The sequence below is a fragment of the Pseudorasbora parva genome, chromosome 22 (assembly GCF_024679245.1).
Source record: "Pseudorasbora parva isolate DD20220531a chromosome 22, ASM2467924v1, whole genome shotgun sequence".
Taxonomy (NCBI): Eukaryota; Metazoa; Chordata; class Actinopteri; order Cypriniformes; family Gobionidae; genus Pseudorasbora; species Pseudorasbora parva.
The window spans coordinates 36093767-36109083 of NC_090193.1; the positions used below are offsets into that span (position 1 = coordinate 36093767).

At 37.5% G+C, this 15317-nt stretch overlaps 1 protein-coding gene and 1 long non-coding RNA gene across 2 annotated transcripts; one reads left to right on the forward strand and one right to left on the reverse strand.

Annotated features, from left to right (window-relative positions):
• Positions 1-5591: 5591 nt before the first annotated feature.
• LOC137058757 (uncharacterized) lies at positions 5592-8858 on the forward strand. The gene is made up of 3 exons (XR_010900827.1): positions 5592-5783; positions 6509-6549; positions 8759-8858. It is a non-coding gene; the product is annotated as an uncharacterized lncRNA (long non-coding RNA).
• A 2120-nt stretch (positions 8859-10978) lies between these two features.
• LOC137058704 (F-box only protein 2-like) lies at positions 10979-13869 on the reverse strand. The gene is made up of 5 exons (XM_067432082.1): positions 13833-13869; positions 12007-12133; positions 11732-11827; positions 11509-11647; positions 10979-11254 (listed from the first exon to the last, which is right to left on the reverse strand). The coding sequence occupies exons 1-5, from the start codon at positions 13867-13869 to the stop codon at positions 11120-11122; spliced, it is 534 nt and encodes a 177-aa protein (XP_067288183.1). The 3' UTR covers positions 10979-11119.
• Between the last annotated feature and the right edge of the window lie 1448 nt (positions 13870-15317).

Consider the following 15317-nt stretch of genomic DNA (forward strand, 5'->3'; position numbering starts at 1 on the left):
AACAGGTGAATCAATTTCTGCCCACAGATCTGACTGTAAAGAGAGCAACTGGAAATAAAGCCATGGGAACCAACCCATCGGAATTCATGACAGTATGAGCGATAAAAGCTCTGATTAATCCAGAAAAATTCTCCAGCAGAACTGGGGTTTCTAATGCTCACAGCAGACTGTGAAGGCTCGACTGTAAGAACAGTTTTAAGGTGTCACACACTGTACTAAAACAACAGCAACAATTCAGACCTGGCCGATGAAACTCTGTTTCATGTGACAGCCAGGATGAAAATTGCAACAGGCATAATAGTGCCATTCAAATAAGTCCACATCTGACTGAAGCTGTTGATAATGTCAGAATTAACTGTGATTCTCTTTGCATTATTTCTGTCTCAGGTTGACAACTGCAATTCCTTGGAGGATGGACACCAGGATGGGGCTAACACCCCCATCAGAGCCAGAACAATGGAATTGTCAGAACAACCTGGAATGATGGAGATGGGTGCGAAAACACTTAATGGGGTCATTCACACTTCACAAAATGTATACCTCCCAGTGTAGCACTGGAACTAAATTTTGCAACACAGATTGTTATTGATAAGACTCCACCCATCTCCACACAGAACACACACCTCCTTCACTACACCCTCATTTCACCTGAAACAGATCAAATCTATCCAGGTTGTACACTACACATAAAAGATGGCATAGAGTCCAAAAGTGTTACCTCACTAAAGATCTATTGTCCATCTTTTCACAACAACAGATCCAAATAGCTTCACACACACAGGATAGTAGAGTTGGTCACATGATGACAGTATCACAAAGACACACATAGCAAACGCTATTCACAACATCCTCATGGGAAAACACTGTATAACACATGTGCAAGGCTAATCACAAATTGATGAGGCAAATTCTAAAGCAGAAAGACAGACCTGCTATGGAAATTCAAAATTTTTAAACTGTAGATAAAGCTGAAGTGTGACCACTTCAATCAATTTACAAAAATTAAAATTTGATCCTGTAATCGATTTTGATGTAGCCTGCCTGCTGCACTCACACACACACACACACACACACACACACACACACACACACACACACACACACACACACACACACACACACACACACTGTGACAAGGAATACACAATCTCCATTATTGAATGACTAAACTTATTTAGATCTGCCTTAATTGCATTGGAAGATTCCCGAACAAACACAGTGGTTATTATATATATATGTATATCTTCATAATTGTGATTGAATATTATTGATGTTATTATTATATGCATATCATCTATTTTAATATATAAACTGCACTGACTTTTTGCTGCATTTCTTTAAGTAATTCAGACCAAGAATACTAAAATTTCACTCTCACTTTATCCCAGTAATAGTAAAGAATTAGGTGATTAAATATATTTAATCCACCCCACCAATTATGACCTTGAAAAACACTTGAGAGAAGGTGTACCAATCGCACTGCTGACGTGAACCCACATTGTTCTTTCTTTTATGTTTTCTTGCATTATATGTTCTTATGCATTTCTTTACGGCTTCAAGTTCATCAGTGTTCAGTCGTTAAGTGGACATTAAGATGCTTTCAGGTGTCAACTATGGAGAAGCCTTCCACCTATTGAAGTCTACCCAGTGAGCCACACCATTGGAGGTGTGAGGATTACACAAGGAGAGTCAGATTATCGGGAAAGTGCTACAGAAGCAGAAGCTTCCCCATGAAGAAGTGACACGTTAACTGAACATTCACCAAGGTCCGAGACTGACTCTATGAATATGCTGTGCTGAACTACAGGTAGAACACCTGAACACATTTACCCACCAGCTGAATCTCAAGCTACACAAACCTGGCGAGACGGTGTCCTGCAGGTGAACAAAGAGCCTTCCGAAGAGCTCTGCAGCTGCTAAGACAATTTCTTCATCTCAAGGACTGAACCAACGTCTAACCAACGTCTAACAGTGATCCCATAGGACCACCAGAGTTTGACCCATTGGGATCAAGAGGTGGAACTGTAAGACTGAAAAAACTAGTATATGCCGAAATGTCTGAATGAAGAACAAGGACTCTCTGAGAAAATAAAGGAAATTAACATCTGAACTGTCCCTCACACAGCACTGGAGACGCAAGTCTCACCTCACTATCAGCTTATCTACATCTTTCCCTTTTGACCCACTCTCCCCCAATTCCTTCCCACTTTCATGCTGAGATCACTGAAAATATACCCCAGAATCTCTATATTACAATGTCAATCCACACGATACAGTATTATATGTGTTTGATATCGTTTGAAATGTCTCAGTGCGACTGGTACAAATATCTCAACTCCACAGAAGTTAACCAAAAGATAATCAATGTTTTAAGAGTTTAAAGATATCTTGTCTTAGTTTGGTGGGTGTGGCTTTCAGCCATTTGGCCTTTACATCAATACAAGTCTTGATCAATGCAAATTCCCATTGTGCACTCGTGTTTACATTTGAAAGAGTTTGTGCATTTGTTTCTGGGTATTTAAGGAAATGTTGCAAAGAGCTCAGGGCTTGACACTTTAAACCGGTCAGCCCGTAATGTTGGATGTCTCAAGATAGCCAGCATTATGTAGTTTTCAGAAGTCAGGTATATATTTCATTCTTTACTTCAGAGTATTTGATGTTATATATGGATTACCTTTGAATTGACTATGTAATTGGCTTTATACATTTACCTGACTGTTAAATAAATTGTTACACTTTGATTGATTCTGACTTGCTCTGGAATTATTCAGGTTGGGTATAATTTCAACAAAGGGTTAAACGGAATAATTAAATGTGTAGTTAAACTATTAAATATGAATGACCAAATAACCAAATGGCATTCTAACCTAAATTCTAAATTATCATTAAATGGAGTCAGATAACGAGGAATTGGAAATAAAATCCTTTATGCCCCGCTGAAAAGACCGAACGCGCAGCGACCTTCACCCGCCGATCGTTAGCCTTCGTTGGGACGATTTGGGCGGCCTTACAATATGTATAGAAGTTCAAGTTCATGGAATCCAGGGGCAGAATTTTAAGAAAAAATAATGATATTTGACCTTCTGGTAAAACATCAGAAAGCGTATACGTGTGAATTTAAATGTAAAGTTCAAAGACTTTTTGTCCAAAAATATATTCAAAAAGTCATACTTGAACTAAAGATGAAACAGCAGAAGGAATCTATTAGTAGGCATAGAAAGTTCAAGTTCATAGGATCCATACTCTATAACACTATAATAGTGATTGTATATATAATATATATTACAAATACCAAGTGCAATGCAAAGTGTGGGATGCAGTGGTGTAAAGCACGCCACCACTGGTCTCTAGAGCAATGGAGACAAGTTTTCTAGAGTGACCAGTCACGCTTCTCTGTCTGAAACAATTGTGTAAAAAAAAATCCATATTTAAAAGTTTATAAACTAAAATAACTAGCTGCAAACAGACATCTGTATGCATTTGATTTAAGTCAACACCGGTCACAAATTAGAAGTAAAAAAAGAGTTTTCAAAGAGAAGAGGATCTTTAGTTTGTTGCCCAGCACTAATTTCACAAATTAAAAACTAATTTCACAGTTCACAAAATTCCATTTTTTTGGTGAACTATCCCATTAAGTGATTGAATACCAGTGGACAGGGCCTTTGGTGAGATGATTTGAAACTCTTTGCGTTCAGTAGTCAGGGCACCGATCAGGACATAAGTCAACTAGCCTGACATGGTCATACTCAATTCTAGTCAGATTATGAGTCTGATGCTCCATTGGGCTGTGATTATGGGGCGTGTTTCAACCGAACCAGGAAAGACCTGAATTGGATAGACCTACAACCAATCAGAGCAACGAAGCGACGCATTGTCAAATGTTAACAGAGCTCAACTTCACTGTGTTGCCAAGTCCGCGTTTTTTTTTCTTCTGCGGGTTGTTTTCTATGTCCGCGGGTTGAAGCGACTATTATGTGATATATAGACCCATGAGTGCGAATTTTAGCAGGCAACCTTGCCAAAATAACACACACATTTTACCCCCCAAACGCCATTTTTTTCCGGTGAAGGTGAATGCATATACAAACAAGCTTTCTGTTTAAGATTTGAACAAATATAATCCAAGCCCTTTTGATGACGTGCATGATTACGTTACTGTTGATCATCTGTCCGTCATCGTCTAAAGCCCGCCCTGATGATTTCATTGGTCCGAACAGTTTCTGTTCTGGGATAATTACTCCTCTATGGATCGAGGTCAGACCGAACCTTCTGACCTAAAAATGTTGTGGGCGGGGCTAAGTTCGGCTGGCATCCAGGCTATAAGTCAACGGGATGACTCCCTGATCAGCGCCCTAACTACTGAACTAGGGAGCTGATTGAGACGCACCCTTCGTCATGTCTTGTTCTGAAGGCAGTCATATGCAAATGTTTTGTCAGTGTGATTTGCACAGATCCTGCACTATCAAAAAACGAGACATTATTGGAGCTTGATTAAATAAATTCTTTGTTTGTAATGAGGAGGACATTTTAAGCTATGAGACTTCCAAGATGTTTTAATGGTACAAAATTGTCTTATATGTTAAAAGATCATGGCAAATTTGATTTCAAATCTTATGAAAAAAACAACTCAGTACGTTTTGCAAAAATATTTTTGTGTAATGGAAGAAAGGTTCCTATTTGCAAGTATTACTAACAAATACAGAATTAAGTTAATTATTACAGGATATTAGTTAATTCATTATTAAATGAAATTACTTAATTTGAGATTAGTTAACTGAGTCAGATGCACCTGCACTATAATTTTTTTTAAATGACCCCATGTGAAATAATGTAATGCAGTAATGCTAACATTTTTGAGTGAATTGGTCAGCTGAAGGAAGGAGCTGATCATTCTGCTGTAAAAAGGAAACAAAGTTTGGAAAGTTGGAACCTACCCTTGATTTTGGTTCTTGTTTAAAGGGTTTATTAATGTATAGCTCCCAATGTGGCATTAAAAAGAAGTCTAAATCATGCTGTCATCTGGTGGCATGACATAATCAAGGTGTATTAACACTTTCTTCATTTAGTGATAATTCAGATCGAATCTATTTAGTATTATTTTACTTTTTTGGAATATAACCATATCTGAAACATGACTTAATATAATTTTATATAAAAGGATATGAAATTATTAATTAATTATTTTTGCTATAGGATTTTTAAGTATAAGTTTTAATTTGTAGACTGTAATTATGTGTATTGTGTTTTAGACTGCAATTTTATGCAATTAATAATTTTTTTTTTTTTACTTTAACATTTTTCTGTTAATATTTATTGCAGTATGTTTCTCTTTAAAAATATCTAAACCTAGTCGGACAGAGTAAAAGTGTAAAATAAATAAAACTTTTGATGTAGTCCAACAAGTCAGACTTTTTACAGTAACAAACTCGTTTTTGTTTTTTTGTTTTTTGAAATAAATCACACTTGGTTCGAGTTTTTATCTAATTTAATTCTAATTCCAACTGCTTAGTGTATAATATTCGCATTTGTAAGTGAATATTATACTTCTGGCCAGTAAACTGACCAATAGATGTGTGATTCATATGAATCAACGGGGGGCTTTTATTTTGGCAGATGAGCAGATCGGTCTGTCTGGGTTTCACCCATCACATCTTCATCACATTCGGACATATATCATCACTGTTTTCTATCTCTCCTGCCACTGTCATCGTCTGTTTTTCGATCCAGGATAATTATCTGCCTCTTTTCCGTCGTGTGGTCCACTGTCTGTGTTTCAGCACCAGGTAAACGTGAATAAAACACCCCAAACACCAGTCACAAGAATGTTAGCATGACGGCTAGCCAATTAGCAAGTTCCAGCAGGGGAAGAAAAAAAGTGGATCAACTTTTGTTTAAAGACATTACAGTTCGAGCTAGTTGAAGATTTAGATGTGTAATATTGGGTATTGGTCATAATTAATGTGTTATGAATTATATAGTGCTATTAAACTTAACGTTAGATCAGGTAGTGCTAGCAGGCTAAGTTAACTGAGCTCGAGGACTGCCCATCAAAAAGATTAATAAAATAAATAACCCATATAACCATAACATACCTTTAATTTGAGATGTGAAGATTAATGTATAAAGTTGTCAGAGGAATGTTTTTGCAGGGCTTTTAGGTGTGGAGAAGTAACGTTAATTTACGTGACGTGACTCTGCATTATATAATATCATAAATCCCTTTAAAAAAACTTGTTCACTAATCTGACACGATTCATCTATTTAGTGATCGATTAAACTTAACAGTTATACCAAGGTTTTTAAATAACAGTTTGGTCCAGTCAGATGTTGATATGCGGCATATGTTATTATCAGAACTGATAGTATGTACGTTATGCATCAAAACAGGAAAGTTTAATTCGATGTATTTGTATTTTGTCTGTTATTTTGACGATATATCTGTCAGGATGTGAGTCGGATGTGGCCTAAAATGTGACCATAACCTAAAGCCGTTTTTTTTTTACACTAGAAATGGACAACAGCTCGACGACTTGTCCCTTTGATACACAGGTAAAATAATTTGATTTTCTAATTTCTTACCCAGATATGTTTTTTATTATTATTAATATTATTTTGGAGGTTGTTGCTGTTGTGTCATTCCATCATTTCGGCATGGATATATTTTGATATTATATTTTTCAGAGGAAGTGTCATTGTTTTAGGCTATCTCATTAGCCATAGCTGGCTAACCCATCGATGCGGTTTAGTTTGATTAAATTAGAGGAGATATAGTTTTGTTTCTGCTTTTCCTCATTGTTCTCACAGCTTTCATACGATATTTATTTTGTAACACTCGTTTTCATTCTCTCTTTGCCTGTACATGGAGTTGCTAACAAGCCTTTTAGTCACTCGGTAATATTCATTAAATTACGAAATGATTATTTTTGTCGATGCAGACGGCGTTTTAATATATCAAGCAAATTCATTGGGGTTTGATCGTGTAATTGAATGACGGGGATGTGTCGTTTACTCAGGTGTCAAATATGTCGAATTTTTGCACAGTTGACAGAGCCAATGAGCGAATGCGCATGCGCGTACATTGCTTCACTCCCCAACCTCTGGTTGGGAAAGTAAAGCTTAGCACAATATGTAAGATTAAAGGCACAATATGTAAGATTTTTTTAATTCAAATATCCAAGAGCAACAAGAACAATGTTTTATATTTCGTTGATTTGTGTACTTGCATTATCCAACATTTTTCCAAGAATGTTTAAATCAGGAGAAATAAGCAATTTTAACCAGGACAATCAATGACAGCCATGTGTTATCCTCGATTTCTGGAAATCATGGAAACACCAAAGACACTTTATTATATTTTGTGTTTTATTAGACAGGTGAGCAACTCTTTGGATACATTCATGGAACACAGTTAGGTTTATTGTTGAAATCTCATTTTCTTGATTTACCGTGAGTACCATGTTTTACCATGCCTAATATCGATCTAGCTCACTGCAGTGTGACCAAGTGTGTCATAGCAGCCATCGAGCAAACACACAGAGTAGCATTATAACATAACATAACATAACATTCAGCACTCAAATAATGTATCTAATAAGATAAACAGCGCTGCGTTACCACACATACGCATGAGTGGAAGAAGCGGCAGCGGCAGCTGTGACATAATCAAAGCTCAGCGAAATCAAGCCGTCATCGAGCTCTTGCTGCGAAAAATTACACAATGTGGCTTTAACTAGAGTTAAAAGTGCTTGCCTTTTAATATATAGAAAATTTCAGAAACGGTGCCCATTCACTTTTTCACCTGTCTTGGTTCCAGAAGTTTTCCATAGGGATTTAAAAAGAAAAAAATCTTTAAAAGTTATTAACCATAACCCAAACCAACCTGCTACAATGTAAACTAACATTAAATATTTTGATTTAAAGCAAAAATTATTTGAAATTCTGACTTTAAGGTAAAGTTGACAGATTTGGTTTTGGTCCAAAAATATCAAAAACTACGACTTCATTCAGCATTGTCTTCTCTTCCGTGTTGCTCAACGTGTCAAACTGCTGAAATCACGTGACATTGGCGATACTCGTGGCAGATTAGGTTTGCTGCCGCTAGGGTGCGTCTAGATTTCTAGGCTATTAATTTATAAGTTATTGTTAAAGATCAATTTCCCTGTAGAGACCGTGAATAGGATTTTTAGTTTTGTAATCCGACTGACGCATAGAGAGAGACAAATACAAGTAAGCCTTTCTATGTTGATTCTCTTGAGAAGTGTTCAGACTTTGACTCTGTAAGGCTTTCAGAATTGTGCATTTTTTTTTTGTTGTGCTTGTTTGAACATCACGACCAGCCCAAACACACCCGTGACTCAACTAATGGTTAATGGCCTTTGTTCAGGGTGGGACTACCTGTTTGAAAGCAGGCATTCGTTTTTGTTGTTTTAATACATTAAATGATGTTGGTGATGAAGAAATGACACATTTCAACAAATATAATCCTGAGTCGTTTTGATGCATGGTTCACACTTTCAAATTTGGATTAATATGATGCGTAATAGTGCTCTTGTGATTGCGCAAACTAAGTGCATGAATATTTAATGAGGCATGCATTGCTTCGTTTCTGATTGGCTGATTATCTTTGCTTAACAACATTTAGTTAATAATCTGGTGCTAATCCTTTTAAAAAGTGTGAAATGGTATGGCATTAACCTTTTACAAAGTAAAAAAGTATATGCTTAAATGATTATCATTATTGACTCCGTTTTTATTGCAGGGATACAGTTCAACATTTAAGCGGAAACGGACAGTGGAAGATTTCAACAAGTTCTGCACATTTGTGCTGGCATATGCTGGTTATATTCCGTATCCACAGGTCTTAGTCATGTAACTGAGGAGATTGTGGTAAAAATTATACTCTTAATGTGCTTGTACGTTTGCTAGAAAGTGCTGTCAGTGTTGCAGGGTGAAGCGGCCTTGCATTTCCTCAAGATCGCTCTACGATCTGACACATCCGACCTCCAGAGGTTCCTATCCTTGGCAGTGGTGTAGCACTGGGTGCTTTTTCTTTCTTTTCTTTTTTTGGAGGTGCAACCCCTTATGAGCTGCTTTGCTGCTGATGCTCTTGTTTGATCCACAGAAATGGTGGTGGCTCTTATGTCACGGCCGCTGAGAGACATCTCCCTCCAAAAAAACCTCAGCCCTCCCTCCCAGGGTAAGAGGGCCACTCCAGTCTCCTCATTCTCATCTCAGACCCTGTCTCTAAGTGCCATTCTTCACAACAGCAGTGTGTGTGCATCCACAAACACTTCACTTTCAGGTCTTCCCTTTAATGGATCCTTCAAATGGATGGAGGCTAAATCGAGGAAACTCTGTTTGCAGGGAAAGGCATGAGGGCCGATAATAGCTCCAAATGTTCCAAAACATAGTGAGCTGTCTGCTGTCTACAGAGGTCGCTGCCTTCTAAGGGAGCATCCTAACTGCTAGAATAAAGTGCATGGGACACTCAAGTCTCAGTTGACACTTGTATGTTGTTTAAAATGAAAGTATCTAACAAATATTGGGTAGAATAGTCAGTTTTGGGTGCTAAGTAGGCAGTGAGGATAAATGATGATACTAACACTGTGGCACCCTCAGTTAATGATGAACATTCACTGTTAAGCAGGTAAAAAGGCAGTGGCAAATCAAACTTTTTATTTTTATGATTTTTTTTTTTAAATAGATGTGTATAACCTAGGTGGCCGATATGACCAAAATCTTATATCACGATATGATTAATTTCTTTTTTTCACGATAACGATTTATCACAATATAATTATTTTTTTGCTTTATATAAGGTTTTTATGATATAAGTTTTATATGCCATTGAGATTTCGTAATTCTTATCACCTTTTTCATTATAAATTCAATTAAAAAAAATATTAAAAAAACTAATACCAGCCTAAAATAATATCAAGCTTACTGAAAGCAAGTAAACAGTGATAAAAAACAACAACAGAAAAGACTAATTAAATGGACCTACCTGAAAAACTCCAAACAGTAGTAATAAGAAATACAACACAAAATGTACTCTTTACTGTGTAAATTAAAGCTATAGTCTGTAATTTTTCCTCTTTGTCGCCATCTCTGTTCGAAAACTGCAATTGCAGTTATTCGCGGCATTATCAACTTCACGTGGGTTGTGCCTCGGTCGGCACAGCGCGGAGGAATCCATTGTTTTAAAGAGACTGTGCAACTGTCAGTCACCGCGCCGGTGTGGATACTCTGTCATTCAGAAACACAGACCTTACTGTTTGAAAGTATGACTGACATAATAATGCCATTTGAATACGTAAGTAGCTAACAACTACTTTTGTTTTGACCAACTAAGGGGGGAAAAGCATTGCAATAAATCAAAAAGATTAAATCTGATGATCATTTATCATATCACGTCAAACCATGCAAACTATACTTTTTCAAAATGTAAATGTTAACATCAGCAATGTGTGACTACATTTAATGTCCATTAGGGCTACCAGTAGTTCAGTTTCCATTTATGTGCAGTGTGGAGTAACGTTAGAGGTGAATTGCTTCCTCTCAGAGCTAGCACAAAAAAATTGATGTTTACTATAGCACATAGCCAGGGACTGTCTCGTGCCACAGAAACAGTGTCTGGAAAAGTGTGCCTGAGGTCTTCAGACAGACTTGCCCACTTCCAGTCAAGTGAAAGGGGAAAAAAGCTATTTGATGTTGCCACTGTTTCCAAGTCATGATATAATAACACAAATGTTTCAATGCAAAACCATACATTTAACGAAGAAAGGTCAGGAACAGATAATGTTTTGTCACTTGTTTTTTATTATAATTTTTTTAATGTGGCATGAGCATGATTTTAGACCTATTTGGATTTTATACCACATTATAAGATTATAATTGCATATAGAGAGTTAGTTTTGTATCTTGCAGGAGCACAGAGGTAGTTAGTGGTCGAGCAGACAAGATTTCTAATATAGCCAGATGCTTTTTTAATGCCTAGCATTACATGTTTAACCTTAATTCCTTAGTATTACACTTACTACAGCATGTGCAAAAATAAAAAGCTGTGAAGTTGTGAGAAAATATTTTTAGCCAATGATTCATATTTTTGCCTGATTGGTGTTTAGAGGTCTATGGTGACAGAGCTCCCAGTAACTCTCACTCCATACCAGCCCTTCCAAAACTTGGTGTCCTGACCGCCATGCTCAAAAGAGATGAAGCGCAGCCCCGGGCCGTAGCCAGTGAATGTGTGGCTCACCTATGACAGAAATGATAAAACAGTGTGTTTGCATGCACAAACTTGAGTTGAACTGAATTAATACGGCAGGCTTTATAATAAAGAAACACTTGTATGATGTAGAACCTAAATATACCACTGTATAAATATCACATGAAGATTTTAGGTCATTGATATGACTAGTGGTTTTGCATATCATTTGTTTTATATTTTCATATTAATTTCTTTAAAGCTTTTAGGTGGGTTTGTAATGCCAAACAGGACCACACTCATACCTTTCTCCAAGAGCAGTCTCCGCAGTCAGGGTTAAGGATCACTTTTTCCGGCTTAAACTCAGCGAGGACCTTTTGGTTTTTATCAAGTAGGACCACAGCGATCTTATAAATGCACCCACAGTCTGTTCGGCCAGAGTACCTAAACACGTTTAAAAGAAGTGATTGAATGGACAATGTGACAAAACAAAATTCCTCCCATTATGTCCATAACATCAAGGCTTACCAGTCCTCCACATTGACAGCTGGCTGTCTAAGATCTAAATATTTGGGGTCGTAACCCTCTGCCAGCAAGTTAATCACTTGTCTTTTTATACACGGCCTGGAACAGCGGATAGAAATGGACACACACAGATGTGCAATTGAACAACACACACCAAAAACAAAAGCAGGGACATTGCGAGTGAAACACATGGATCCTTCTTCACCTGGTGCTTTTAAAGAAAAACACCCTTATTTTTTTCACCCATGTCTATTAAGATACTATTCGTTCTCTCTTACGCAAAAGAGGTGCAGAAGTATTTTGTGATTAATTCATTATCATAAGCGTGTCTGCAGTTCCCCGGGATGTCCTCGATCCGCCACTGGTCGCCTCCATTCTCTGTCAACTGCCAGTATTTCAGACCATCTGATGAAAATACATGCGACAACATATCACATATTTAAAGTAATGATCTGAGCTGTCATGTGATAGCAAATGAGTTCTCCTTCATCTGAAACTACTACAGTACAGCGTTTTATTTTATTTTGTTATGCATGCAGTATGACGTCAATTAAAGGTGCAGTAAGTGCTTTCTGAGAAACGCTGTTGAAGTGGATGGGGCCGAGCACAATGTAGCCAATCAGCAGTAGGGGGCGTGTCCACTCATAATAGCGGAGGAGATAGCGTGAGCAAGAGGGAGATTATAAGAGCCTGTAGAAAGAGAGATGGCTGAGAGACATTACAAAAGAGAAATGGTCAGAAGAATGTCACTGGAAAATGAAGGGTTATGATCAGGCGAGAGCTTTAGGATCCGCATTAATATTATAAAAGCTTTCGTTGTTTCTGCTGTTTCAGAACCATACTGTTGTAGTAATGTGAGTAACAGGACAGTCTTGAGTGTCATTGTTTGTCTGGAGCTGGAGGTATTCCAGAAATCAAGGTTAACTTAACGTCACATATACCTTTAATAACAATGTAAGCTTTTATAAAGATCCATTTGGTGATTAACTTTTAAATGCATCTCTCTCCGTATAAAAGACCCGCCGCTGCAGATCAACGAGCTATTCCATTTCTCTTCGATGCGGTTGGAAATTAAAAGAAAAGAAATGTGGAGGATGTTAACTGTGAGAACTATGACAGGCCAGTTTACGGTGACAGAAGGTGTGTAGGATGTGATGTGATAGTGTGTCCCAAAGCTTGTGTACTCTTTTGCTACACACTCAAAAGTATACACTTTTTCTTCACAAATATATAAGTTGGTGAATTGGAACACAGCATAAGAAGCAAGCCATACGTACGTCTTTTTTAAAAATGCCAATTTACATTCTCAGTGCATATTTTCATTCGAAATCCTTTAGCTATGGCTATTTACCCAGAAAAATGCTTCCATAGATTCCAAAGATTCCGGAAACTTGAGGTTAATCCTCTTACTCTGAGGAAACTTCCCAGGTATGTCGCATGACGGGCTTTCTGGAATACCCTGCAGGTGTGCTGATGGGGGCTAACACGTTACCAACTCTTATTTGTGTGTACTCTACTTTGCTCTACAAAGTTCTTCCTTTTGTTCGAGAACAAATTGTTCTTCTATGACATTCGCACGCATCTTCCGTTTTATTTTTTGGCGAATAAATATTTTGCTTCATTTCAGCTATGATAAAGAGATACACTAGCCTAGAGATACAGACTCTTCCATTGTTTGTGCATTTTGGGAGAAGAAGAATGAAGGGAGGGGAGGTTTCAAGTTAAAGGTGCTGCAAGTGATTTGAGCTTCTCAGAAATCACTTGATGCACCTTTAACGAACTTCATGAGATGTTTGTACTTTTAAAAATGTATTTCTCACACTACAAGGCTGTTGTGTACTGCTAAATGTGATTAAATGGTGACTAGTTGTTGTTTTTTTTCTTATGCACTATTACCTAAAATCAATCTAAAAGTTTGAGGTTATCAATGTTGAAAACAATGCTGCTTAATATTCTTTTGAAACTGTGATACTTTTTTTTTTTAGGATTCTGAACAGAAAGTTCAAATGAACAGTATTTATTTGAAATATAAATCTTTTGAGACATTATAAATGCCTTGACTGCCACATTTGATAAATCAAATTCATCCTAATATAAAACTTACCATCTCCATTAGGATTTTTTAGGAGGTTTCTATACATTTTGTTGAATCAGCTTTTCCTGTGAGAAAAAGGGCAGATAAAACGGTGTAAGACTGACACTTTATGCAACAAAAAAAACTTTTCAAACTATTCGTTGCTGTGACTTCTGTATTGTTTTATCTTTTTAACATCAGCAATCCCTTTTGTCATTCATATGCCTGGGGTTGATTACATTACCTGGATCCTGCAGTAGTGCTTGAGCATTGACTTTCAGGACATTCATTCCCAGGAGACCAATGTGAAAGAAGGCATAAATTACACCCCACTATTAATGTGATGCTAAAGCCTACAACTTTAACCAGAACCGTTCATTATAAAGCAGTAGTGTTTCTTTTCCTTTAAATGAGAGGCATTTGCTCATTGAAAAGAGTGTACATGAATATGGAGAGAAAACAGTATCAAAACCTTCCACAAATGTACGCAAGAGATCCACATGCGCACGCACTAATTCACAAATGCACGCGAGAGATCCACACACACAAAGCAATCCACAAATGCACGCGAGAGATCCACACACACAAAGCAATCCACAAATGCACGCAAGAGATCCACACACACAAAGCAATCCACAAATGCATGCGAGAGATCCACACACACAAAGCAATCCACAAATGCACGCGAGAGATCCACAGACACAAAGCAATCCACAAATGCACGCGAGAGATCCACACACACAAAGCAATCCACAAATGCACGCGAGAGATCCACACACACAAAGCAATCCACAAATGCACGCGAGAGATCCACACACACAAAGCAATCCACAAATGCACGCGAGAGATCCACACACACAAAGCAATCCACAAATGCACGCGAGAGATCCACACACACAAAGCAATCCACAAATGCACGCGAGAGATCCACACACACAAAGCAATCCACAAATGCACGCGAGAGATCCACACACACAAAGCAATCCACAAATGCACGCGAGAGATCCACACACACAAAGCAATCCACAAATGCACGCGAGAGATCCACACACACAAAGCAATCCACAAATGCACGCAAGAGATCCACACACACATTTAATTATGTGTAAATTACACACCTGTAATTTAATGCACAGTAAATCACGAGTCTTTTGCATTGGTGTTCTTCTTAGAATGCCCCTGAATATGCGCTTTTGTACCTGTGGAATGTTTTGAGACTGTCGTTCTGTGGCCTTGATTCACAAATGCACAGAAGCCTATCCGTATCTGTCCCAAAGATGCGATACAGTGTTCTTCCTCCAGAGGGCGCTTACCGGCCTTCGAACTGAATCTTCCAAAGGGCTAAATTCATTTTGTTTTCTGACTTGGTGAGACAACTGAAGTCTAAACATTTTTCACTAAATATCTTATACATAAATACAAATATAGAAAACAAACCTTTTTGTATTCTTCAACATGAGATCAGAAAATATATAGCCTATTAAAAAAAACATTCGGATAACAGGAAAGCTTTTA

What these genes read in the sequence shown, in the direction of transcription:
- LOC137058704 (XM_067432082.1), bottom strand. Translation starts at nt 13,869, where the DNA reads ATGTATAGAAACCTCCTAAAAAATCCTAATGGAGATG. An exon ending in TACTTCTGCACCTCTTTTGC is followed by an intron (nt 11,828 to 12,006) that starts GTAAGAGAGAAC and finishes CCGCTGTTCCAG; the next exon opens with GCCGTGTATAAAAAGACAAG. An exon ending in GCTGTCAATGTGGAGGACTG is followed by an intron (nt 11,648 to 11,731) that starts GTAAGCCTTGAT and finishes AAACGTGTTTAG; the next exon opens with GTACTCTGGCCGAACAGACT.